This window comes from Anomaloglossus baeobatrachus, chromosome 11 (genome assembly GCF_048569485.1).
Source record: "Anomaloglossus baeobatrachus isolate aAnoBae1 chromosome 11, aAnoBae1.hap1, whole genome shotgun sequence".
In the NCBI taxonomy this organism is placed as follows: Eukaryota; Metazoa; Chordata; class Amphibia; order Anura; family Aromobatidae; genus Anomaloglossus; species Anomaloglossus baeobatrachus.
Genome location: NC_134363.1, coordinates 37,146,958 through 37,172,573, shown reverse-complemented (window position 1 = coordinate 37,172,573; position 25,616 = coordinate 37,146,958). Strand labels below are relative to the sequence as shown.

The 25,616-nt window shown below is 48.4% G+C and overlaps 1 protein-coding gene across 1 annotated transcript in view; it reads left to right on the top strand.

Annotated features, from left to right (window-relative positions):
* Positions 1–205: 205 nt before the first annotated feature.
* The window catches only part of LOC142256768 (cell adhesion molecule CEACAM8-like), a 90,985-nt gene continuing 65,574 nt past the window's right edge, over positions 206–25,616 (top strand). Inside the window, exon 1 of the mRNA XM_075328660.1 lies at positions 206–619. Coding sequence (XP_075184775.1) covers positions 574–619 — 46 coding nt within the window. The 5' untranslated portion in view covers positions 206–573. The remainder of the gene's footprint in view (positions 620–25,616) is intronic.

The following is a 25,616-nucleotide window of genomic DNA, read 5'->3' as shown; positions in this document are numbered from 1 at the left end:
CACGTTTTACGTTTGTTTTTTTTTCTTTTGTTTCCTGTTTTTTTTTATTAACCATGTGGTCTCTGTATGGTAAACATGTATATAAACCATCTGCCCATCCTTTTCACTTAGTGTGACGTCACCGGCACAGTACAGAGGGGGCTCGGATCCCTCATGGCGGTTTCTTGGGGATTGTTTGTGACCTGTGGACCCTGAAGATTTAGTCCTTTCATACTGAACATTTGCATGTAAATCAGCATTCAGCACAGGACACCAAGTAACAGTGCTGAATTTGGAAATCCTTGTGTTCCTTCCCCATTAGCACCTCCCTGATATTGGACAGCCCCATACAGCCCAGCCATGTGACAAAGAGCTGTACAGAGAATTGGAGGAGAAGGCACAGAGACGTGTGGGAGGAAAGATCTGTATATCTAGTGTATAGCTAGTAAAATCCAAGATGTCATAAAGCCAAATCCTCCGGCAGCGAGGGTCGGATCGTCACCAGGATCTGGGGGATCGCAGGATGCCAGGATCTGGCTGATCAGGAGACCTGCTGCGTATTTGTTACATTGGTGTGTTTACAGATTGGATACAATGTATCTCCAGATTCATCACTTCAGTCCTTGGGTTCTGCTCTCAGGTAAGAGATGATGTCCGAGCCTTGATACATTATGTGATATATATTTTACTGTCCGGGTCATTCATTATTTTGGAATTCCGCCGCCGTATTTTCTTTTGCGTATTATGAACGCCCGATCGCGAATATCCTATCGATGTTAATTGATACATTAGCCTTATTATTTGCAGATATGTTGCCACTTGTGAGGCCTGTGTTAGATGGCTGTGGTACGTATGGCTGTAAAACATGGAGCCCTTCCTTCCCTGTGAGCATGGAGAACATCACTTAGGGTTTGTTTTACCTCCCTGCTTATATAGCGCCTGCATATTCCACAGCGCAGTACAGAGACTGTCGCCTTTTACCATCAGTCCTTGTCCTAATTTCTCCAAGTTTGACCCCAACAGATCCAATTTCGTAAGAAATGTATGTCATATGATTTTACGTGGAAGCTGTAAACTTGCATACATGCATGACGGCAGATTTGGACCCAAGGCCTCATGGCCACGAAGTAAATTACTAATGTCCACTAAGGTCATATGGGGATTTCAGTTTGGGGGCGTAAATAACATTAAGGCTACGTTCAGACTGAGTTTGTCCCCAACAGTGGGCACATTTGGGGTGGATGACCAGACAACCATCCACCGCCCAGTGCACCTAGCCTAAATAGCAGTTGATGGTGCCCAGACAACTGTGCACTGGATCCACCATCCGGTGCACCTAGCCTAAACAGCAGTTGACGATGCCCAGACAACTGTCCACCATCCGGTGCACCTAGCCTAAGCTGCACTTGACGATTTCCAGACAACCATCCACTGTCCTGTGCAGCTAGCCTAAACAGCAGTTGATGATGCATAGACAACTGTGCACTGGATCCACCATCCGGTGCACCTAGCCTAAACAGCAGTTGACGATGCCCAGACAACCATCCACTGTCCTGTGCACCTAGGCTAAACAGCAGTTGATGATGCCCTGACAACTGTCCACCTAGCCTAAACGGCAGTTGACGATGCCCAGACAACTGTTCACCATCCGGTGCACCTAGCCTAAACAGTAGTTGATGATGACCAGACAACTGTTCACCATCCGGTTCACCTAGCCTAAACAGCAGTTGACAATGCCCAGACAACTGTTCACCGTCCTGTGCACCTAGCCTAAACAGCAGTTGACGATGCCCAGACAACTGTTCACCGTCCTGTGCACCTAGCCTAAACAGCAGTTGACGATGCCCAGACAACTGTCCACCTAGCCTAAACAGCAGTTGACGATGCCCAGACCACTATACACCGTCCTGTGCACCTAGCCTAAACAGCTAACTAGCCTTCCTACATTTGTATATAGACTAGTTAGGCCTATACCAGTATGATTTGCCCATGCGATAAAAGCAGAAATTCATATTTCCAAGCCAGAGTAGTGGTGGAGCACAATGACGACCTACTGTGCCCCCGTCATGGAGATTTCCATCTGATCACAATTCACACCCTCTAATAACCACCATTTATAGAAACAGGCTTGGAAGATTTTTTTTCTTTTCCAGATCATATGATCAGATTTCTGTATGTTACCCAGACTTCTCTATTTTTTTATCTTGAAAAGTGTGACATCTACTGTAGGACACCAAAAGTGAGTCATTTCCAATCTGGTAATGCATGAACTGGCAGCAGAATCTCAACAGATGTCTGCCATCTTTGGCCTTCTAGTTAAAAGCTGAGACAGTGTAGGCATGTAGAAATATCTGTAAAATGATCTTCTGCTTGTGAATACGCCCTACGGGAAGGCTGTCATTTGTGGTTTTATACAAAGAAGGGATTACCAGGGTTTCTTCCGTGTTCTAAAAGAGGTTGACCACTACTTTAACATTGATGATGTATCTTTAGGATAGGTCATCAATATCTGATTGGTCAGGATCTAACACCCGGAACTCCACTGATCAGCTGTTCACCGTGTCGGCGGGGGCCATAAATGCTCAGTTCTGGAGCTGCCCTGCCTTCTGATGGTTGTACCCTTTTGCATCCCCCTATCTGCCTAAAATCAACAGGAAGCGGATGGGCACTCCCACCAATCAGCTCTTTCCAGTATCGCTGGCTGATGGAAAAGCTCAGTTCTGGAACTGCCCGTCAACTGAAAGTGGCCAACACTAGTTGACGGGACAGCTCCGGAACTGAGAATCTCCGGCCGCCACCGGTACCGGAAAGAGCTTATCGGTGGGGATGCTGGGTGTCGGACCCCGGCCGATCAGACATTGATGACCTGTCCTAAAGGCCACTGTACACGCTTCAATCTCGCTAGCGCTATAGTGCTTACATGATAGGCGAACCCGAACTGTAAAGTTCAAGGTCCATACAGGATACCTGGTATCCATGCACGGACCCTGAATAAGGACTTCCCAGGTACGTACGTGTTACTATTCCGGTTTGGCCACCCAGATAAGTAAAAAAAAATAAAGGAAAAAGAAAATGTGGAATACAGCAGGATTGTTATACTTACTGACCTTCCTAGTGGCTGTAACACCGCTTCCAGGTCCGATCATTAGATCTCATGCATATTCACTGCTTCCCCCGCCCACTGTCAGTCCTGGGATCTGTGATTGGTTGCAGTCAGACCATGCACCCACCCTGTGTGACAGTGTGTGTTTGGTTGAAATCACACAAGCTGTCTGAGTCCCTATAGTGTTGTAAAACTAAATAAATAATAAAAAATGTGCATGGGGTCCACCCCATATTGTGATACCCAGCACAGATAAAGCATACGGCTATAGCCTGCAGCCTCAAGCTGTGTGCTTACTTTGTCTGTGTATTAAAATAGGAGGGACCCTATGCAGCTTTTTTTTTTTTTTAATCATTTAAGTAAATAATAATAATAAATGATAAAGCTCGACAGTTGGGGGCTAGTATTCTCAGACTGGGAAGACCCATGGTTATTGGGCCCCCGCATCCTAAAAGTAGCAGTATGCAGCTGCCCAGAGTTGTCACATCCTTAAGACGCGACAATCCCAGGACTTTATCCGAGTCATCCCGATTGCCCTGGTGCAGTGGCCATCAGGGTAATATAAGGGGTTAACTGGTTCAAGTCCAGTCCCAAAGCGGATTTTTTTTTTTTTTTTTCAGTCCTGCCGAACCCGATGAACTCGAACATCTGTGAGTTCACCCATCTCTACTTACAAGCTCTTTCAGATACACCTTGTAAGCACTTCTCTGAAGTTGGCAGAGATCTCTGGAGTGCAGTCTTAGCTCTGATCCGGCCAGCTTCAGTGACCGTGCACTCCTCCGATGCTGCAGCGGGAGTGCTGGCTCATATAGAAGCTTCAGGGAGCACAAAGCAGCGATGCTGCTGGCCTGATCTGTCAATCAGTTGTGTTGCCTTGCCCCCCAGCAATTAGTAAGACAGGAGGGAGGAGTGCAGTACACTATGAAGATGAAAGTAAACTCTTAGCTGCTTTTTCTACATCATTCTTGCCGAAGAGAAGGCAGAATGTGCCACACTGCCTGATATTTGAAATTGCTTCTTTATATTTCGTTATTTACTTTGCTCTATTCTGTTTAATACTTGCATACCAGCTTTTCAGAATTGATTCTAGATTTTTTGCAAATAAGTTCCAAAACCCATATTGACCGATCACTTCAGTTACCAGTGCAGGGACAACCTCAAAATCGGTGTCAGCCATAACTACCACTATTATTGTTGGAGTATACAACAGCTACAGGCTTATGTAGGGTTATTGTGTTGAGCAGATAGCACTATGGTAGTTCCAGCTTTGTTGGCACATGAGTAGTTCCTCTTTAGACTGCAGTCTATAACCTGTTAGGTCTGATTGCGTCACTTCTTTCCTGTAACCTTCCTTTTTGTGATGATGAAAATAGTGGTTGCTGTAAGTGCCGATTAATATAGTTCATTCTCTTGCAATGTCTGAGCGCTGATCATTCTGCTGAAAGCTGAAATCTGCATCAGTTATTAGTTCTACCCAATGAGTTCCCCTATTACATGGTATCAGACAGATTGCTCTTATCAGAAAATGCCTCTCTTACACGTTCGTCAAAACTTTAGTCCAAAAGTGCTCCGTAACTGCCGGTCTGAGCCCCCCCCCCTCCAAAAAAAAAAAGAAAACAGCAGGACTCTTTATCAAGGAAAGTAGACAGCCCCAAGAGAAAGTAGACAGCAACCCCCTCCCAAAAAATTGCACTCACCAGACCCCAAACAATTAGTTGGCAAGTGTCAATGGTGGATGGGCTCTCACACAGAGATCTGCGTCACTGACAGATCCCTCGCTGTTCCAGCTCCATTGCACTGCAGCTCTCACCCACAGATCAGGTACCAGTATCACTCTGCGCAACTGATACTGCCTCCAGTCACCAGGGGGAGCCAACTGCTGTAAAACACAGGGGGACCTGACAGCAACGCAGATCTGTATGTGAGAGCCCATTTACTTGCAACTTTAATTGTTTGTGGTCTGGTAAGTGCGATTCTTTTATGGGGGTAAACTTAGCAGTACATAGAGAATAAAGGCCGCTTTACACGCTGCGATATCGGTACCGATATCGCTAGTGTGGGTACCCGCCCCCATCTGTTGTGCCACACGGGCAAATCGCTGCCCGTGCCGCACAACATCGCCCAGACCCGTCACACTACTTACCTGCCCGGCGACGTCGCTGTGACCGGCGAACCGCCTCCTTTCTAATGGGGCGGTCTGTGCGGCGTCACAGCGACGTCACAGCTGCGTCACTGAACTTCTGCCCAATAGAAGCGGAGGGGCAGAGATGAGCGGGACGTAACAACCCGCCCACCTCCTTCCTTCTGCATAGCGGCCGGGAGGCAGGTAAGGAGAGCTTCCTCATTCCTGCGGTGTCACACGGAGCGATGTGTGCTGCCGCAGGAACGAGGAACAACCTCGTTACTGCTGCAGTAACGATTTTTGAGAATAGACCCCCATGTCACCAATGAGCGATTTTGCACGATTTTGCAACGATACAAAATCGCTCATAGGTGTCACACGCAACGGCATCGCTAATGCGGCCGGATGTGCGTCACCAATTCCGTGACCCCAACGAGTTCGCATTAGCGATGTCGTAGCGTGTAAAGCCCCCTTAAGTGTAAGTAGGTAATTTAATCCTTTTGTATACAGTGTGTCCACCCATATCCTGACCACCACAATTAACTTGAGAACGGCAGCAGTTATAGGCATAGAAGTGGTGTCTAGGTATAGTAAAGCAGCCATCCGCTATGCAATGAAACTACATATAGCGCCACCTGGTGGAAAACCACGGAGTTAGCATATTTATCTCGACAACGGAACGAGACACAGAAAAAAAGTGAATTACAAAGTTGCAGGGTATCATCAATTCAATGCAAATTGACACCTTGCATACAGAAATGCTATGATTAGAATTGTGTAAAACTCACAAGGCTGCGGATGTGAAGCCTTGTGAGTATAGGTGGTTTAATCGCATAGCGCATGGCTACTTTACTATACCTAGACACCACTTCTATGCCTATAGCTGCCGCTGTTCTTAAGTTAATGGCGGTGGACGGGATATGGGTGGACACACTGTATATGGTCTGTACCCACCACTATAACAATGGTTCTACACCATGACAATAGCAGATCAGATAAGAAAATGTGCATCGGAATCAGTAAGGCCTCTTTCACACATCAGGTTTTTTTGCATCAGTCACGAGAGAGAGAGACTTTTATGGCCAGGAAGGAATTTACGCATCTGAGCATGCTCAGTTACTAAAACATGGATCAGTCGCTGGAATCCGTCATTTGATGGATTGCAACGGATCCTGCACCCATAAGCTTCCATTATAAAAAATGACGGACGCAGACAGATCCGTCGCCGACCGTTTTTTTGACGTACACAAACGTTCATGTGGACATCAGCAGGACAAACACTTTTCGACGGATCTGTCGCACGATAGATGAAACGCAAGGCCATCCGTTGCAATCCATCGCTAATACAACTCAATGAGAAAAAAAATGGATCCAGCACTGGATCCATTTTTTTCCCAAAACGATGGATTGTGACTGATAGTAAAAAACTGATGTGTGAAAGAGGTCTTAAGGAGGCTTTACACGCAGCGATATCGCTAGCGAGTGTACCCGCCCCTGTGTTTTGTGCATCACGGGAAAATCGCTGCCCACGGCGCACAATATCGTTAGGAGCCGTCACACGGACTTACCTGCATAGCGACGTCGCTGTGGCCGGCGATCTGCCTCCTTTCTAAAGGAGAGCACAAGAGAGAGGTGTTCAATGCCGCGCCAATAGATCACTTCAGAAGATGTTCAGATCAGTGTCACTTTATTGTCATTCAGGTCGACGCGTTTCTGGGGCATCTGCCCCCTTCATCAGGACCACCAGAAAAAGAAATAACATCCAATCTGTCCAGTTCAGACAGTGTATACAATATATAGACACAGTGACGTCATAGGAACATCCCTCAAGAAAAAAAACGAGCGGGAAAGGATGCCACGTTGCAGGCTGTGACATCCTAAAAACACTTAACATAAAAAATACAAAGATTCATCCACATTTGACATATATTAGTAGATAGCGAACATATATTTCCTTATAAAAAGGACACAAACTATTTTTCATATTTGTGCAGAAAAGAAAAAAATAAATAATAAAATAAAGGAACAATCATAGAAAGTGTGTAAAAAACATTTGCCTTCAATTGTGAGAGTGAAGTATATGTGCGTGTATACCAGTGAATATCATACTTGTCCCATGCACCGGACAAGTCAGCGATCTCCCACAGAAGGGAGAAGAACCCTCGACCTCATATGTGTATTTCACATCATATATATTAAAGACACGGCATTATAACCTGCCGCCACCAGTGCTTCTACATCTTTCACCCAAAAACATGAAAATACAAGTGCTGTGTAACTAGAGAAGAATTGAAGCATTATGAAGAACCGCTTCTGATCTGTGAACTCAGACCGCAGTTCAACCAAGGACAAGACCGTGGGAAAAAAAGCAAAAGAGCATGCGCCGGAGCCCAGTTCAGATAATGAGCCGGCACAAGTTCACGAGAGGGCAAGAGCGTGGGAACCAACACCATTACGCATGCTCGGCCACTATCAGTCTCAGTGACACCGCACCAACCTATTAAACCCGTATAACCTTAGCTCTTTGAGCAGACCGTGAAGATAATCATGATCACGCAATGATCAGACTGAAGTTGAGATAACCGCCACACTCCCAATAGTGATTTAAACACACACCGCCGATGACACGGCATGTCTCAGAGCCACCCGTGTGGGATGAACAGATAGAATTAAACATTTCAAACCTAGCCTTAAATAAATATATAAATGGACAGGGCATTAACCAACCCTTATTCAAACCTTAAAATGCAGATACGGGGAAGGTACATGCACACAAAATACAAAAACAGTAACCCACCACAAACATAAATATGTGAAGAAGCCGCTCATAAGTATATATACTTGGGGACAGAGAGACACGATCAGTAGTATAACCATAGCGACTAAACATTATTTCTCCCCCAGAAAAGTAAAGGATCGGTCCCCAAAAAAAGCACCAAATCCAGCAGCATCTTAAAGCCCATGTGATATTAAAAACCTGTCAAAACGGACCAACCATATGTAAAAATAAATATATATATATAAATATAATTATCTATACACACATATACAAGGGGTAGGTCTGGTGACCTGATTAAAACTCGTAACACATAAAAAACATAAAAAATAACCTATTATAGCGATAAAACCAGCATAAAAATGTACACAATAAAATATTAAAAATATATATATGAATATAATCAATGAAACAAATCAGTGACCTCATTAAGGCCATGGGGTTTTAAAGTATTAAGTTTGTATATCCAGTATGTTTCTTTTTTGTTGAGGGTCTCCATCCTATTCGTAACAAACACCGGTATATGCTCAATCGGGGTAACTTTCAAGGCAATTTTCTTATCATGGCAAATGGTGGTATGTCGGGACAAACCATGGAGCATATATCCTATTCTAATATTGTGTCTATGAGAATTAACACGGTTATGAAGGGCTTGAGTCGTCCTCCCTACATACCGTTTGTCGCAGTCACATTCAATCAGATAGATGACATAGTCTGATTGACACGTAAGGTGTCCTCGTATAACAAACTCCATACTTCCAGGACTACATCCAAAACTAACCCGTCCATGCTGGATCGACCTGCAACACAGGCAATTTTTGGTCAAACACTTGTAGGATCCCATGGGTTTATTTGTCCCTACACAACTCGGTGGACCCCTTAACCTACTAGGGGCCAGCTGGTTTTTAATCGTCATGGCCCTGCGAAAGGTGACCCCCGGTCGGGATGGCAGCACTCCCTTAAGGTATGGGTCATTACATATTATTGGCCAGTGTTTCCTTAAAATCCCCTTAATGGCCTCTCCATCACAGCTAAACGTGGTTAAAAAATTGGATGAAAAACTCCCATTAGTGGTGGTGGACACCATTCTAACAGATTCATTGTTGTCAGCACTAGGGCTCACATTCCGCCCCTGAAATCTAGCATCTCGATATGCCTTCTTCACTACCGTAAGCGGATACTTTTTCTCCAAAAATCTCTCTTTTAAAATCTTCGCTTGGTCATTAAAATCATTGTCTAGCGTACAATTCCTCCGTATTCTTTGATATTGATTTTTGGGGACATTAAGTAACCACTTATCATAGTGGTTACTATTAAAGTTGATGTATCCGTTGCTATCGACTTTCTTAAAAAAGGTTTTCGTGAGGAGAGCTCCTTCTGCATGTGAGATGGTGAGATCCAAAAAGTTAATAGAGGTCTTCTCCACAGTGGGGGCAAATTTTAGACCCCAACTATTATTTTCTATCCCTTCCAGGAAACTTAGATAGTTATTTTCAGTGTTGTCCCAAATGATGAATAGGTCATCTATATACCTTTTATAGACAACTACATGTTTATACAATCTTGAGGAGTAGATATGCTGTATCTCAAAGAGTCCCATTACCAGATTTGCAAAGGTTGGTGCTGCCTTAGAACCCATCGCAACGCCACAACGCTGATGGTACATATTGTCCTGGAACATGAAATAGTTATTTTTAGATATGAATTCCATACTGTCTAAGACAAAGCTTTTTTGTGTTGCAGGTAAGCGGTCATCCATCTCTAGATACTGTTTGACACATTCAAGTCCTAAATTATGCGAAATGTTGGTGTAAAGGGACGCAATGTCTAGAGTCACAAACAAAAATGACTCCTTCCACACAACCTCCTTAAGAATACTAATGAGGTGCGGGGAGTCTCTCAGGAAACTCCTTAGGTTTGTCACATGAACTCTTAAAATGGAGTCAACATATGCCGCCAAATTCTCGGTCATTGCCCCAATGCCTGAGATAATAGGTCTCCCAGGGGGGTCAATTAAGCTTTTATGGATTTTTGGTAGATGGTAATAGAATGCTGTTCTAGGGTTTTTAATATCCAAAAATTTGTATTCATTCTGATTAAGAATACCCCTGTCAAAGGCATTCTTTATTAGAATCCGGTATACACCAATAGATTCCTGGTATGCAGAGCCCTGTACCACCTCATAATGTGCTTTATTGGACAGCATTCTTATAGCTTCCTGTACATAACTGTTTCTATCCTGTAGGACAATGCCACCTCCTTTGTCCGCACTGCGGATGACAAGGTTATAGTTACTCTTCAGAGACGCCAATGCCATTTTTTCTTCGCCAGTCAGATTGGCCTTGGGAGGCACTCTATTCTTATGGATTCTCTTGAAATCCTCCAAAACCAGATCATTAAAGGTCTTAATATGGTGACCTACGCTGTGTACGGGATGGTGGCTGCAGCCTTGGATCGTTTGATACATGCGATTATAGTAGTTGTGGCTTCTCACAACTGCATTTGGTGAGTAGGTTTACTCCCCTATCCCTACCCCTTACATATTGGGGTAAGACCCTATTGCGCTTGTTTTTCCACAGCTGTTTTCCGTGTTGTCCTTTTCTAAAGGGGCGGTTCGTTCGGTGTCACAGCGGCGTCACTAAGCGGCTGCCCAATAGAAGTGGAGGGGCGGAGATGAGCGGCTGTAACATCCCGCCCACCTCCTTCCTTCCTCATTGCGGGCAGCCGCAGCTACGGTGATGTTCCTGGGGTGTCACACATAACGATGTGTGCTGCCGCAGGAACGACGAACATCCTGCGTCCTGCAACAGCAACGATAATCGGGATTGCAACGACTGGTCAACGATCGGTCAACGATCAATGATTAGGTGAGTAATTTTGATCGTTAATGGTCGTTTGTGCGTTTCACACGCAATGACGTCGCTAATGAGGCCGGATGTGCGTCACGAATTCCATGACCCCAGCGACATCTCGTTAGCGATGTCGTTGCGTGTAAAGCCCGCTTAAGACTGCGTTCCAATCTCCGTTCAGTGGTCCCATCGGGGCTTCCGTCCGAACCCTCTACAAAGCTGGGCCATTGACAAAAATAGTGCAGACAGGATGGGAAAATATAAGTCCTCTCCTGAAAATAAGCCCCAGTGCATCTTTCGGAGCAAAAAATAATATAGTACCCGGTCGTCTTTTCGAGGAAACCCGGTATTAGACCCATTGTAAAATCAGGGATCATAGTCGCTGTACAACCAGGCAGGTGGTCTTTAGGGGAATTGCAGGAGCAATGACATAGTCTCATTTGCTCTTCAACCGGGAAACTTTACTGTAATTTTCTCAGCAGGGACATAATGGGGGACATTTAGCTTCTCCACATAGTGGCACACAGTCCTCAAATGTTTTTTCACTCACAAGACGTTTGCCCTTGGAGTCTCAATCTAGCTCCGCACACAAGATGACACAGGGATTTAGGAAAATGTCACTATATGATGATCTATACTAATTTGTCAGGTTACGTTTGAGGTACTTCTCGGAGGTTGGTCAGTGGAGAATATTCACCAACAATATCCACTTGGATGATTGTCCTCAGCCCGAGCTTCTCCTGGGCAGATGCAAATAGCATTGTTCCTTGAGTCCCTCAGAAGAGTTGGGCTATAATGGTAGGTAGCAGTCTCTGAAGGAACTTGTTGACTAGATACTCAGCAAGTTCCTTCAGAGACTGCTGTCTACCATTGAGGCCCAACTCTTCTGGGTGACATGAGGAACAATGCTAGTTTTTCCAGTTAAGGGGAACCTGACGGCTAATTTATGCTGTCCAAACCACAAATGGCAAGAATCAGAGGCTGGCTCCATTATTTCTTTATAAGGAGATTGACATATTGCCCCGTTCCCGTTGAAGACTCCAGTGATACTTTAGTGTATAATTTGATATGTCTAATGTTTTAAATGGGTTTGCTACACATAAGTTAGGATAGTTAATGTTTGCCTGCATAATGCCATGGGAGATGTATTGTGTTTCTGTATAATGTATACTGTATGTATTGCAGTGTTATAGGAATGTATAGTGAATAGAGGAATGTATAATGTATAAATTGTAGCAGTGTTGATAATGTATGTGTGTGATGCCCTGGACTAGTCAGGTCGTCCCAGGTAGTCACACACACACACACACCCCCCTCCCCGAGTAGGTGACAGCAGCCAACCAAGAAACCCTTGTCACCACCCTCCAGGTTTGATGTCCACACCAGGGGGGCCTAGCCAGGTGGTTGGCTCCGCCCACCGAGGAGTTCACAGGCCTGGAGGTGGGAAAGACACAAGTTTGGACAGAAGTTCTAGAGAGTAGCCTTGACAGTGAAGGAGGGAGGACGAGTTCAAGGGCAGACCTGTGACCAGGCCTGCCAACAGTCTACTCAGGTGGCTGGGTCGGAGCCCAGTCACCTTTGGCAAGGAGGCAGACGGTGGTGGCCGCCTGCAGGAGCTGGGATTACAGCCGGTGGAACCGTAGGGACCGGGGTCGGGCGGTGGCCCGCCGGTACCGAACCGGGGAACCGATTGGAAACCGGAGCACCAGGAGGGGTACTCAGACCCAGTACAAAGCGCCGAACCGACAGGGCCGAGTCAAATCAACTGATTAAGGAATGGACTTTAGGACCTATCCCACACAAGTCCCGTTAGAAGACAACAGCCCAACCATACAGGGTAAAGCCACCGCCAAGGCATAGAGACCCAAAGGGCCAGCGTCTGCGAGCAAACAGGGCTCTTCCGACAACCAGCAAGCCGGGGAGCGGACTACCATTGCTTAGGCATAGGAGTCAAACGTTCATATAAAAGGTGCAGGAGAAAGGCGGAAACCACCAACCTGATAAGTGAGAAGCTGCAGCCGGCTGCGGGCCCCGTTCATCATCCTGTTTGGTTTACCAGAGACTCAAGTGTATTGTGTCATAGTGAGTACACCAGTGCCTTCGGGCCGCGCACCACGCCGCACCGCTTCAGCATACGCCCACACCCACTCCCACGCCTCAGCGCCTCCCTCGCGCCCCCAGGACCATCACTCCCCTAGCCACGGAGGGGTCAACACCAAGCTGCGCAACACCGTCCCCCGGGTGGCCTAGTTAACGGCAGCGGTGGCGTCCATTTATTCACCACAACCCGTGGGTGGCGTCACTAACTTACATCCCAAACAAAACCACCGCGGCCCCCGTCAAGTCCCTGCGTGTAGCGCCAACCCCCTTGCAGAGCGACGTGACCCCCAGGTCCGTGAGGAGCTCAAGCCAGCACCCACCGTACGAGCACGGATCCGAGCGGCTCGGCGGTCGCAGCCGAGCCCGTGGGGCGGTACATGTGTGCCACTCCTGCAGCAGTCGAACTGCTCGGATCCAGGGTTGCTGTGGCTCGAGGGTCTCCGGACCCGGGGGCTTGTGGCCACTCCAAATGTAAAGCGGGATTATTTACAGGTGATTAATGTTCGCGACGCCACCCGTGGTTGCGGTAAGGGGAGTACCCCCGCTGCCGATGGGAATACCCAGGGGAGATGGAGTGGGGCAGCCAGATGACGTTCCCTCCATGGGTAGGGGAGACCCTGGGACTCCGGATGGTGGAGGACTGTAGGGGATCGTGGTGCAGTCTATGAGGACAGGCTGGACTCAGGGGAGAGCAGCGTACTCACTCAGGCCATGTGGATGTTGGTGCGACCATTAAGCAGACTCTGACACAGGAGTAAACCAAGTCTCTAGGTGCCGCTGCCACTTCAGGGGAGCTCGTCCAGGAATCCATTCCCGTTGGTATTGCTAGTGGTCCGGCGCCTGCATCCATGCACTTGTATTAGATGTTCTGCGTGACCCCTCGGCCTGAAGCTGTCAGGGTCCCGCTGCCTATAGTTAAATAGAGGAGCTGTGCTCTCAATGGCTGACACTTGGGATTTTAGTGGGCCGCATAAGCTGGAAAGCCCTATCCCCCTCGTTAGGTTGGTGCCTTCGATCTCTGAGCTCTTGGGGAAAATTCAGAAAGAGACTATCCTCCACAGCTGAATTATCAGGTTGCGTGAAGCTACTCCCTGATCTAGGGTCCAGTACCCCACCGTGCTCGGTCCTGGTTCGGTTACTAGGTACTCCGGTGCCGACCGTTCTCCAAAAACTAAGTCTGGGCACCCTTTTCCAATACCTGCGACCGGGTCTCCAACTCCTCTGGTCCCAGACCACCGTCTGCGACCTAACCAAAGTCTCCCAGGGAGCTACAACTCCCTCAGCTCCTCACTCTTTGAGGGCTACTACTCGACTATGTCCCTCCCACCAGTCTGCCTGACCCCTGGGTGGGCGGCTCTATTCCAGCTGGACAAGTCACTGGTGTGCCTGACAGGGTGTGGTGTAAGGTGTGGCTAGGATTTGGGTGCTGATGGAAGCAATACCAATGGTTAGAATCCCAGAACCATGGAGGGTGAGTTCTGCACCATAAGGGCAAGGGTGCAGTTCCCTGTGACTCCCTGAATAGGTCAGGGACGTCACATATGTGTATTAGGCTAAAGTGTGAAGCACAGCAGTGTTGATCAACTAATATAATTTTTACATAGAACTGGATGAAAGGTTAAGTCTGCCCAGCAACAGACTGCAGGGTCAGAGACAGTTAATTTTGACACTGGCTCCTATGGGTGCAGTTGGAGTATAGGGAAAGGGGACAGCTTTCCTGTTAGTGGTCAGTAGTGATGAGCAGTCCAGCTCTTTTTTGGAGATCCAGCTCCCTTGGCTCTTCTCACAAAAGAGTCAGATCTTTTGGATCCTAAATGGATCCCTATTAAATGTGTTCACTCCAGGCAAGCACATATTTAAAATGACATTGTTGTGGACTAAACCCCACCCACTTGCAATGTTCCAATTAAATTGATGAGTAGGTTGGGTTTAATCCACCAAATATTATGCAAAGTGAGAGCTGTTAAGAGATTTTAGTGGCTTTCACTGGGGTGCCGGCTCCGGTCATTCACAGCCGGGAGCTGGCTCTTTGCCTTGGATTGGTTGCGACCAACCCATCACAACTAGTCAGATAGGAACGTGCCTGCAGCAGTAGCAGACATGAGGTCTGACTAAGGAGCAGGACGCATGCAGTGGGTGTCTTGGGAAGAGACAGAAGACCAAGAATCACGGTAGCAAGAGAGAGAGGAGTCTGAGGCACAGACTTCTTCCAGTAACAGGTTGGAGAACTGAGAAAGCAACTGAGTGACAGAGAGAGGTCAGGAAGAAGGAAGTTCCACGATTTGGTCCTTAGTAGTGTACCGCCCCCATGTCAGCAGCCGGGCTGCTTGGATCCGGATCCGTAGTGGCTCGAGGGGTGTCCGGACCCGGGGGTCGTGCAGCCACTCAAATGAAGGGCGTATTTACAGGGGTTTGTGTTAGAGTTCGTGACGCCACCCGTGGTATGTGGTAATTTGGAGTACCACCGCTGCAGTTAGGAGTACCCATGGGGGATGGAATGGGGCAGCCAGGTGTTGGAACACTCCACGGGTAGGGGGATTGCCCCGGGACTCGGTGATGGAGTTTGGGGAGTGAAGGGGGTCACTTGCGTACTCACTCAGTCCATTAAGCTGACACTGACAACGGGATAAACCAAAGTTCTGGACACCGCTGCCACTGAGAGGAGCTAGTTTGGGTCCCGTCCCCAATGGTGCTGCCTGGTGATCCGTGACCTGCCTCCTGGCACTAAGTTTACTTCTCTGGTGGTCCTGATAGTATGGAACATGCCGGGTCCCGCTCCCCACTATGGCTAAGTGTGGGAGCTTGCTCTCAGGGTTCACGCTTGGGATTTCCTGGACCGTTTTAGTGGAAAGTCCTATCCTCCTCGTTGCACTAGTACCCCGATACTGGAGCAGGTGGAGAGCGGATCTTGAAGGCTCCGTTCTCGACGGGTAAATTGTCAGGTTGCCTGAAGTTACTCCCTGACCTAGGGTCCACGTACCCTGTCGTGCCCTGGTCCCAGCCCGGTGATGGTGCAAAGGCCGCCAGCTGTCCTCCTTGACAGTTCCGTGCCCCTTGCCACAATCCCCTGCGACCAGGGGTCCAGCTCCTCTAGGCCCAGACCACCGTCTGCCACCTAGACAGTTCCTCTCTCTTTCACTTCCAACACAACACTCTCTACTCCTGACACTCCTGACCTCCCCTTACCAACCCCCCAAGTGGGCGACCCTATTCCACTCAGGCCGTCCACTGGTGTGTCTGGTGGGTGTGGTGCAGAGTGTACCTAGGATTTAATTGGCTGATGTAGGTGACACCATGTAGTTGGGGACCCAAACCAAGAAGGAGGCGGATATTGCACGGGAGGGCAGATTGCACAATACCCTGTGACGACCTGATAGTCCAGGGGCGTCACAGTGGATTATAGCTTTTAAGGTAACAGGAAGAATGGAATACTACGTGAGAGAAAAAGTGTCCTGGAGGGAGATCCTAACGCGTCAGTAGGCTACGAGCCTAGTCTGGTCATATTGGCATTATCCCTTTTAAAAGGGAGAAGACGCACAACTGCAGTGAGGATAGGATGACTTTCATGTACTGTGACGTAAATCTGAGCTAGGTGGTGGTGAAATATACAGGACTATGTGAAATGGGAGAAATATGTGAGATTGAACATGCGGATGAGTGGGTGAATGAGTCCTCAGGGAGCAGTCAACCCCTTGGAGCTATGCTTAGTAACATACCAAAGTTCACAGGTAAAAATTTGATGTGTGACTGGGTTGAACGACTAAAAAGTGTGTTACATATGTACTCCATGACACTTGTCTTACAGGCAGAAATAGCCTTGTTGGAGTTAAGGCTGCTTTATGTCGTGGGCGGGGGGTGTGCCGCTGCTCGACCGCGTTTGCGGCTCGGGTCCGGCTGTTACTGCTGCCGCTGCTCGGTGGCTCGAGCGGTGGGCCGGATCCGGGGACTCGAGCGGCGCTCCTCGCCCATAAGTGAAAGGGGTTGGTTTGGTTTAGGGATTGAGTTTGTGACGCCACCCACGGTTTGTGGTGATAATGGGACACCACCGCTGCTCTGGACGGGGATCCCGGGAGCGATGACAATGAGCAGCTGTGATGTTTCTCTCCCTTCCGTGGGTAGGGGGATTTGGTGGTCCTGGGGCTCGGTAATGTGGACTGGAAGGTGGATGGCAGGAGTTGGGGAGGTGCAGGGTCGCGGGGGCAGCACGGTGCCAGACGGCACAGTGGTACTCACTCAGCCAGTAACGTACACGGAGTCTCTGGTCAAACAAACGGCTGGATGGACGGGTCCCACATACGGCTGCGGTGGTCACTCCCGGTAGGTTAGCGGTGACTGTCTCTCCCTGCACCTTTGGTGTGTTGTCGGCCCCGATGGCTTTCCACCGGTAGCCCGCTCCCCAGCGGTGTGGTTGCTAGAGGAGCCCCTCTTTGCCCGCAGGCTCTGGCCCTGGGAACTCTAGCTGTGGCGGTAGCTGTATTTCCCTTCACGGTTGAGCTGTTGCCTTCAGTCGGGTCTTTGGCTGCTGGGGAACCCCGGAGGTTCCCGTCGCTGATGGATTTGACCGGTTTAACGGCGACTCCAAGCCTGGTCGGGGTCCATAGGCCCTGCCGAGTGGTGCTGACTTCTCTTCGCTCCCCGATCCAGTACCGGCGGGCCACCGCCCGACCCCGGTCCTTACAGTTGTGCATCAATCGGCCTCGCCTGCAGACGGTCACCACCGTCTGCCAACCTTGCTGTATGTGCCCGGGCCACGTACCCGGACACGGTCAGTCAGCTCCTCCACTACCACTTTCCTGAGCTCTCCAACTGAACTCCCAAGTTGAACTGTCCTCCTTTTCCCGCCTCCAGGGCTGTGAACTCCTCAATGGGCGGGCCAACCGCCTGGCTCCGCCCCACCTGGTGTGGACATCAGCCCCTGGAGGGAGGCAACAAGGATTTGTGTGTGACTGATGTGCCTAACCGGGGTGTGGGGTGTGTTGTTGTAGTTTCTGTGACATCGTGGCTTGTCCAGGGCGCCACACTTTACATCTTACAATTTCACATACGATCTCATATGCGATGTGACATGCTCCCATCGTATGTGCGGCACGTTCAATTTGTTGCCCGTGTCGCACAAACGATTAAATCCCGTCACACGTACTTACCTTCCATACGACCTCGATGTGGGCGGCAAACATCCTCTTCCTGAAGGGGGGGGGTGTTCGGCGTCACAGCAACGTCACACGGCAGCCGGCCAATAGAAGCGGAGGGGCGGAGATGAGCGGGACGTAAACATCCCGCCCACCTCCTTCCTTCTGCATTGCAGACGGGAGCCGCGATGTGTGCTACCTCGGGAACATTGAACAACCGGATGTTCAATTTTTAGAAATTGAACGACGTGTATGTGACCAATGTTTTAACGTTCAATCTTGGTCGCGCGTAGGTTTCACACGCTACAAAATAACTAACGATGCCGGATGTGCATCACTTACGACGTGACCCTGCCAACACATCGTGAGATATATTGTAGCGTGTAAAGCCCGCTTTAGATGGAGAGGTCTGACAGACGGTCATGTTCAGATAACCTCAAGACCGTGATACTGTAGATAAAGTGATCAAGATAACTGACTTGGGCAATTTACATATTCACTTATTCCGTCAGCTTCAGAGGGAAGGAGAGATGGTAGCTTAATACGTAAATGTTCTGCAGGAAATAACGACCCACATCACTGATAAGACTGATGGAGAATCAGGGACTGCTGGATGACTTGTTAAGGGACCAGCTGGTCCCGGGCCTGTGGGATCCTTACCAGAGACAGGCCCTGAGAGATTTTTTACATTACAACCCTGATATGAGCTTTCTAGAGGTTTGGGTGTAAACTGGAGTTTGAGAGCAAGAGGCGCTAACTGTGGCAGATGTGATTCGGAGCAATGAAGCAACGACTTCCGAAATCCCAACGTTGAGCCAGACTGGGTCTGTGACTTACAGCAATAGACATGGAAATTGAAGGGGGGACTGTGAAACATAAGAAAAAGCCTTGAGGCTACCCAGGAACCGAATCCTGGATCCTGTCATGAAGAGCAACCAGAGAGGGGGCATCCCTATTCTGGGGAACAAGACTATAGAATTAGGCGCCCAGCAGACAAGCATGGAGATGAGTGCTGGGTTTTCGGAGTGGTGCACATGTCAAAAAGTTAACAACGAGGGTAGTTCCTGGCAGACAGTAGTGTGCCGCCCCGACGCAGACCGGGGTGCTCGGATCCGAGGTGTCCGGACCCGGGCTCGGCTGGCACTTCTATCCTTGAAAGGGGATTATTTACAGGGGAGAAATTCGTGACGCCACCTGCGGGTTGAAATAATGGGAGTACCGCCACTGCTGGAGGGAGTACCGGGGGCAGATGGTGTGGAGCAGCAAGGTGTCAGTCCCTCCGCAGGTAGAGAAGGCCCCAGACTTTGGAGTTTGGTAGTTGTGGGAGGACAGGGTGCAGGGAACAGAGAACTCACAGTGGGTAGTTGTGGTGTTGGATGAGGTTTATAAAGTAGACTCACACACCGCAGGTAAACCAAAGTCTCTGTGTACCGCTGCCACTGTGGGGAGCCCGTCCAGGTATCCACTCCCACTGGTGTCACTTGATGATCTGAAGCCTGCCTCCGTGCACAATTTAGTTGTCTGTTTATGGCCCCTTGGCTTGAAGCTGTTGGGGCCCTGCTCACTATGTGTAGTGTAGCTGTGCTCTTGATGGCTGGCACTTGGGACCTCAGTGGGCTGCTTTTAGCTGGGAAACCCTGTCCCCCCTCATTGTGCTGATCCCTTCAATCTCTGAGCTCTTAGGAAATTTGTGAAGATACTCTCCCTCCCAGGTTAATTATCAGGACGTTGAATCGATTCCTTACCTAGGGTCCTGCACCCCGTCTTGTTCGGTACCGGTCTGTTTACTGGGCTTTCTGGTGCCGACAGTCCTCCAAGACTATGTGTCTGAGAGTGTCATCCCATGTTCTGAGCTGCTGTGAGGCTGAAGAGACCCAAGGCTTGCAGACTGGTGGTAAAGTGTGTTACGGTGGCCAGGTGGAGGAAGTCATTTGGTCCCACGGAGAAGAGCCAGAAGCTGAACTCCGGCATGAGGCACCTGAAATCCTGGGTGTACCTGTTGAGACACTTCAAGAGGGGCCTCGAAGAACCAAGTATTCTAATGCTGACATGTCACCTACAAGACATGCATCAAACAACTTCACATGGCAGAGCAGCATACAGAAGATCCGAAAGTGGTGTGCAAGTTTAAAAAAAAGGAGAATATAAGTGGATGCAGATGTAAATGCAAGTGAACATTGCCATTTGCTGGCTAAAAGTAATAAGAGGAGAAGATAATGCCAGTAGTCAGGAACTAAACTGTAAAGTGTGTGTTTCCTGGAGAGAAGAAGTAAGACAACACACCAGGTCAGGGGACAGTTGTGTCACAGTTTACAAAATATAAAAGACCTGGCCATACCAAGAGGAGGGACGTTGGTGCCAGTTACCTGTTCCAAGAAGATCGTGTGGCAGTGAAGTGGGCTTTTAGTCCCATTGCGATAAAAAGGTCCTAGAGTGGTCATATCCCAGAGCAGGCCTGTGCTATACCTAAGCTGAGAGGAAAATTGGTTACCCAAGCTGGGAGGAAGATCTGGGACCCGAGGTGAGAGGAAGATCAGTAACCTAAGCTAAGAGGAAGAGCCAGTGACCTGAGGTAAGAGGAAGAGCCAGTGACCTGAGGTAAGAGGAAGAGCCGGTGACCTGAGGTAAGAGGAAGAGCCGGTGACCTGAGGTAAGAGGAAGAGCCGGTGGCCTAAACTAAGTAGAAGACCCTGACTAGCGCCAGTAGAAGTCTGTTATTGAATACCGAAAACCACACCGCTCCTTAAAGAGAACCTGAGTGTACTCGGCCATTACTTCCTGCGCAGGCGTACTATATTACGTAGGGACTGAGGCTGTGTTTCAAAGGCAGTCAGCTGGTATCAAGTGGGAAGATACCATCCCCTTGGACTTGCGGGCTAGCAGATAGTCTCTCACCTCGCTAGGGCCTGTGCATTGTTTAGTATTGACTACAGTCATAGAGTGACACTGACGTTTCCCTGCTAGAGGGTTCTAGAGTACGGTAATACTGACTGTGGCCATTAATGATAAGAATGATAACCTGTGAGTAATATTGAAATCTGTATTTGTGTGTCACTGATTTCTCACTGTGAAATAACCCATTTTACTGCAGCTACTTGTGCATACCCTTGTTTCACCTTAAGTCACTAATCCTTGACTTGTATAACGTTTAATAAACCATTGTTGGTTCAATTACCACTGTCTCCTCATTATCTGTGCTGTTGCATCCAATCACCTGTAATGCTTTACACTTCCATGAATGTGTTGCTCTGATATGCTGCAGTTGGGGATAATGCGACTAGGATAACAAGTCCAAGAGGTAGGTCTCCAGCTGCCTTTCTCCATACTTCTCTTCTTGACTCACAGTTCTCTCTCTATAGAAGCACCTAGTGAGGAACCTGTCCGTTAAGGGGAGCATGATGTTTAGTAGCCACCGAGGACCTGCCTCTGGTCATACTAGTTGTATCATCCCCAGGTTCTTATGTGTTTCCAAAAATGCAGCACATCTCTGGTTTGGTACCATAAATGAGTTGTCAGGTTGACTTCCACCATATCCTTAGATCGGGACAGTTTTTGGTAATGCAGTCAGTCAACTAACAGCTTTGCAATATATACTTGTGTTTCTGGGGTATGAGAACTTCCTCGTTTTTGGGGGAAACATCCAGACAATTTTTAATAATCAACAACCATGATCAATAAGACTAATTTTGTAGAGATATAAGTAAATGGCCAAGTATGAATACGTTCTCCATCCACACAATATTCCCACGACATGGCAGAGGATACACCATTGACATCCTAAATTCCTACGCACACAATGGTTTGGCCACATGCAGTGGAGCTTTACATGGGCATGTTCCCTGGGTCTTGGGTGCCAATGACGACACCAATTTGCCACTTTGCCTTCAACAAGGTTATGGTAGTGTTGTAAAGTTTGGTTGACATTCTAGACAACACTTTGGAGGTGGAACTTTTAGTTCAGAGATTGGCAGTCTACGAGGCTACCTTCATAATCCAGCAGTCAAATTGACATATCAGAAGATGTCAATTGACGCAGTGGCACAATGGTTTGGCCACATGCAATGTAGCTTTACATGGGCATGTTCCCTGGGTGTTGGGTGCCAATGATGACACGAATTTGCCACTTTGCCTTGACCAGGTTTATGGTAGTGTAGTAAATCTTGGCTAAAATTCTACCCAACACTTTGAAGATGAACCCTTTAGTTTAGAAATTGGCAGTCTACGAGTCTACACTCATAACTCAGCAGTCACATTGACATATCAGAAGATATGTCAATTGTGGCACTGGCACAATGGTTTGGCCACATGGAATGGAGTTTTACATTGAGCATGTTCCCTGGGTCTTGGGTGCCAATAGCAACACCAATTTGCCTTCACCAAGGTTATGGTAGTGTCGTAAACTTTGGCTGACATTCTAGCCAATGCTTTGGAGGTGGACCCCTTAGATTAGAAATTGGCAGTCAACGAGTCTATGCTCATAACCCAGCAGTCACATTGACATATCAGAAGATCAATTGTAGCTGAATTTCCACTGCGGTAGGAAAACCAGGACACATCATCTCTGATGTCAGTGACCTATTTAACTGGACTCTGTCCCATGTCTAATATTTGCCGACAGTACAAGATAGGAATGATTCCTGTAAAGTTCAAACCTGGTATACATGCCATCGTTTCAGGGACTGATTGCTATAAACATTTAGCGTCTGTTCTACAATTTCTATGTAATGCCGACCTAGGCTGCTTATTTTTTATTTTATATGCATAAGATATGGTCGTATGAATTGATACATTGTGTAACTAAAGATTTTAATACTTTCTGGAAAGCATGGTGGAAGAGCAAATACTGGAGTGCTGACCAAATTACTGCTGTACTTCCCCTTTGCATAAGGGACTTAACCACTTCCCGCCACGGCCAATTTTCATTTTTGTGCTGTCGCTTTATCCTCATAGCATATATTTTTCCACCGAAATAGAAAAATTAGGATTTGATATGAAATGTTTTTTTATTTATTTTACTTTTAATGAAAGAAAAGGGCAGATTTGAATTTGCCAAGCTTCCAGCCTACACAAATCCCTCTGCAATATTAAATTATCCTCCTTTGCATTGATTAGTATCATCTGCAAATATTCAAATTCTACTCTCAATGCCCACTACAAGGTCATTAATAAATATGTTAAGAGGGCCCAATACTGACCCCTGTGGTACCCTAACTGTGACCCAGCCCAAGTGTGTTCCATTAATAACCACACTGTTTCCTATAAATGAGCCAGTTCTACACCCAGTTACACATATTTTCCTCTCTTCCCATTATTTTCATTTTATGTACCAACCTTTTGTTGGCACTGTATCAAACGCCTTAGAAAAATCCATAGAGACAACATCCACTGCATTTACTGGCCCAGTTTGGAATTTACCTCCTCATAAAAGCTGATCAGATTAGTGTAACAGGCCCGATGCCTCATAAACCCATGTTGATAATGAGTCATGAGGGTATTCTTCCTGAGATATTCCAAAAATCCTGTAAATTAATGTCGCGGGCGGAGGAGGGGACGCCGCGCTCTCCCACTTGCTCGGGTCCGGCTGCCGCCGCGGCTGCTGCGGCCTGCTGCTGCTGCTCGGTGGCTCGAGCGATGGGCCGGATCCCGGGGACTCGAGCGGCGCTCCTCGCCCGTGAGTGAAAAGGGGATTGGTGTTTTGGGATAGTTTATTGTCCGTGACGCCACCCACGGTTGTGGTGATTGTGTTGACACCACCGCTGCTCTGTATGGGGATCCCGGGAGTGATGGTATGGAGCAGCTAGATGTTAGTCCTCCCCTCCGTGGGTAGGAGGTTGGTTGTCCCGGGGCCCAGTGATGAGGTGGGTGATGCAGGGCTTGGTGGGGTGCAGGGACGCGGGGGCAGCGCTGTGCCTTGCGGCACTGTGGTACTCACTCAGCCTGAGACGATGACACAGTTCTCGGTAAAACACACGGCTGGAAGGACGGTTCCCACGGACGGCTGCACTTGCTTTTCCCCAGTAGTTGACGGTGACGGTCCCTTTTCCTGCACCTAAGATGATGATGGTTTCGATGGGTTCCCACCGGTAACCCGCTCCCCGGCTTGGATATGGGCCGGAGGAGCCCTACTTTGCCCGCAGGCGCTGGCCCTGAGAAACTGGTGCCCTGGCGGTGGCGGTGTCTCTCTGTAACGGTTGGACTGTTGCCTTCAATCGGGACTTGGTTGTTGGGAGACCCAGAGGTCCCCTTCACTAACGGATTTGGCAAATTCACGGCGACTCCTAGCCTTGCCGGGATCCGAAAGGCCCCTGCCACTGGTGCTGACTGTTCTTCGTATACCGCTCCGGTACCGCCAGGCCACCACCCGTCCGCGGTCCTTTCGGCAACCTCCAAACAGCCACCCCTGCAGACAGTCACCGCTGTCTGCTGACCTTGCTGTCTCTCAGTCCGGGGCACACACCCGACCAGCTTCAGGCTTTTCAAAAACTGTCACTCTCCTGTCACTACTCTCAAGCTCCTCTACCATTTCCTTCTACTTCCTCCTCCCTAGCTTGACTCTTTACTCCTTCACTTCCCTAACTGTTCTGTCTGGTTTCTCCCGCCTCCAGGGCTGTGAACTCCTCGGTGGGCAGGGCCAACCGCCTGGCCCACCCCCTGGTGTGGACATCAGCCCCTGGAGGAAGGCAACAAGGATTTTAGGTTAGCCTTGGTGTTCCTAACTGGGGTGTAGGGTGTGGTGGTGTTATGACCTGTGACCCCTGGCTTGCCCAGGGCGTCACAATAATGCTGGGGCTTATATTCAGGGTAGGTCACCACAATGCTGCTGGAGCTCATAAAGTGGGGGACCTGAGAAATTGTGCAGTTTGAGCAGCCCCCCCCAACACTCTCCCTGACTGTAGCTAGGGCTTATTTTTGGAGTAGGGCTCAGATTTCAAGCATACTCCAAAAATCCTGTAAAATCATGCTAGGGCTTATTTTCGTGGTAGGTAAACAGTAGTAAACTAAGTTGACCACTGCAACTATTCAGAAACATTTATTCCGAAAACTACTAAGGGGAAAGAAGTTGGGCCCATATGGGCACCTCAACAATAGCACATAAAGTAAAGCCTGAAGGTCATGCCGTCCTTCTCCCCTATGAGGAATTAGAAGGGTGAGGCTCCCGCTTTGTTTTATTAGGACCAAATAAAAATCGCCCATTGCATTGTGCCTCACAGTAGTGCATTGTGACAGGCGGGCAGCTGGACTATTCTCGGGCCCACTCTGTTCTACAGCTTGTGAAGAACAGGTGGAGGTCGGAGCGGGTGGGAGATATTGTCACGTTACAGAGGACTGATTGTTATTCAGTGTTTGTATACTGTAGTTCTGTGGTCTGGAGAACATACTGAAGATGGCCTGCCAAGAGACGGGACTTAGGTGGGGCAACGCTGCACACAGCAACAAAGCGGCATGCTACGGATCAAAGACTAGATGATTTCTGTAGAGCTCAGGGAACAGCATGGACTGACCAAAGAATCACAGTAACACATTGTGGTCCCTGCACAAAGATTTTATAGATGGGTAC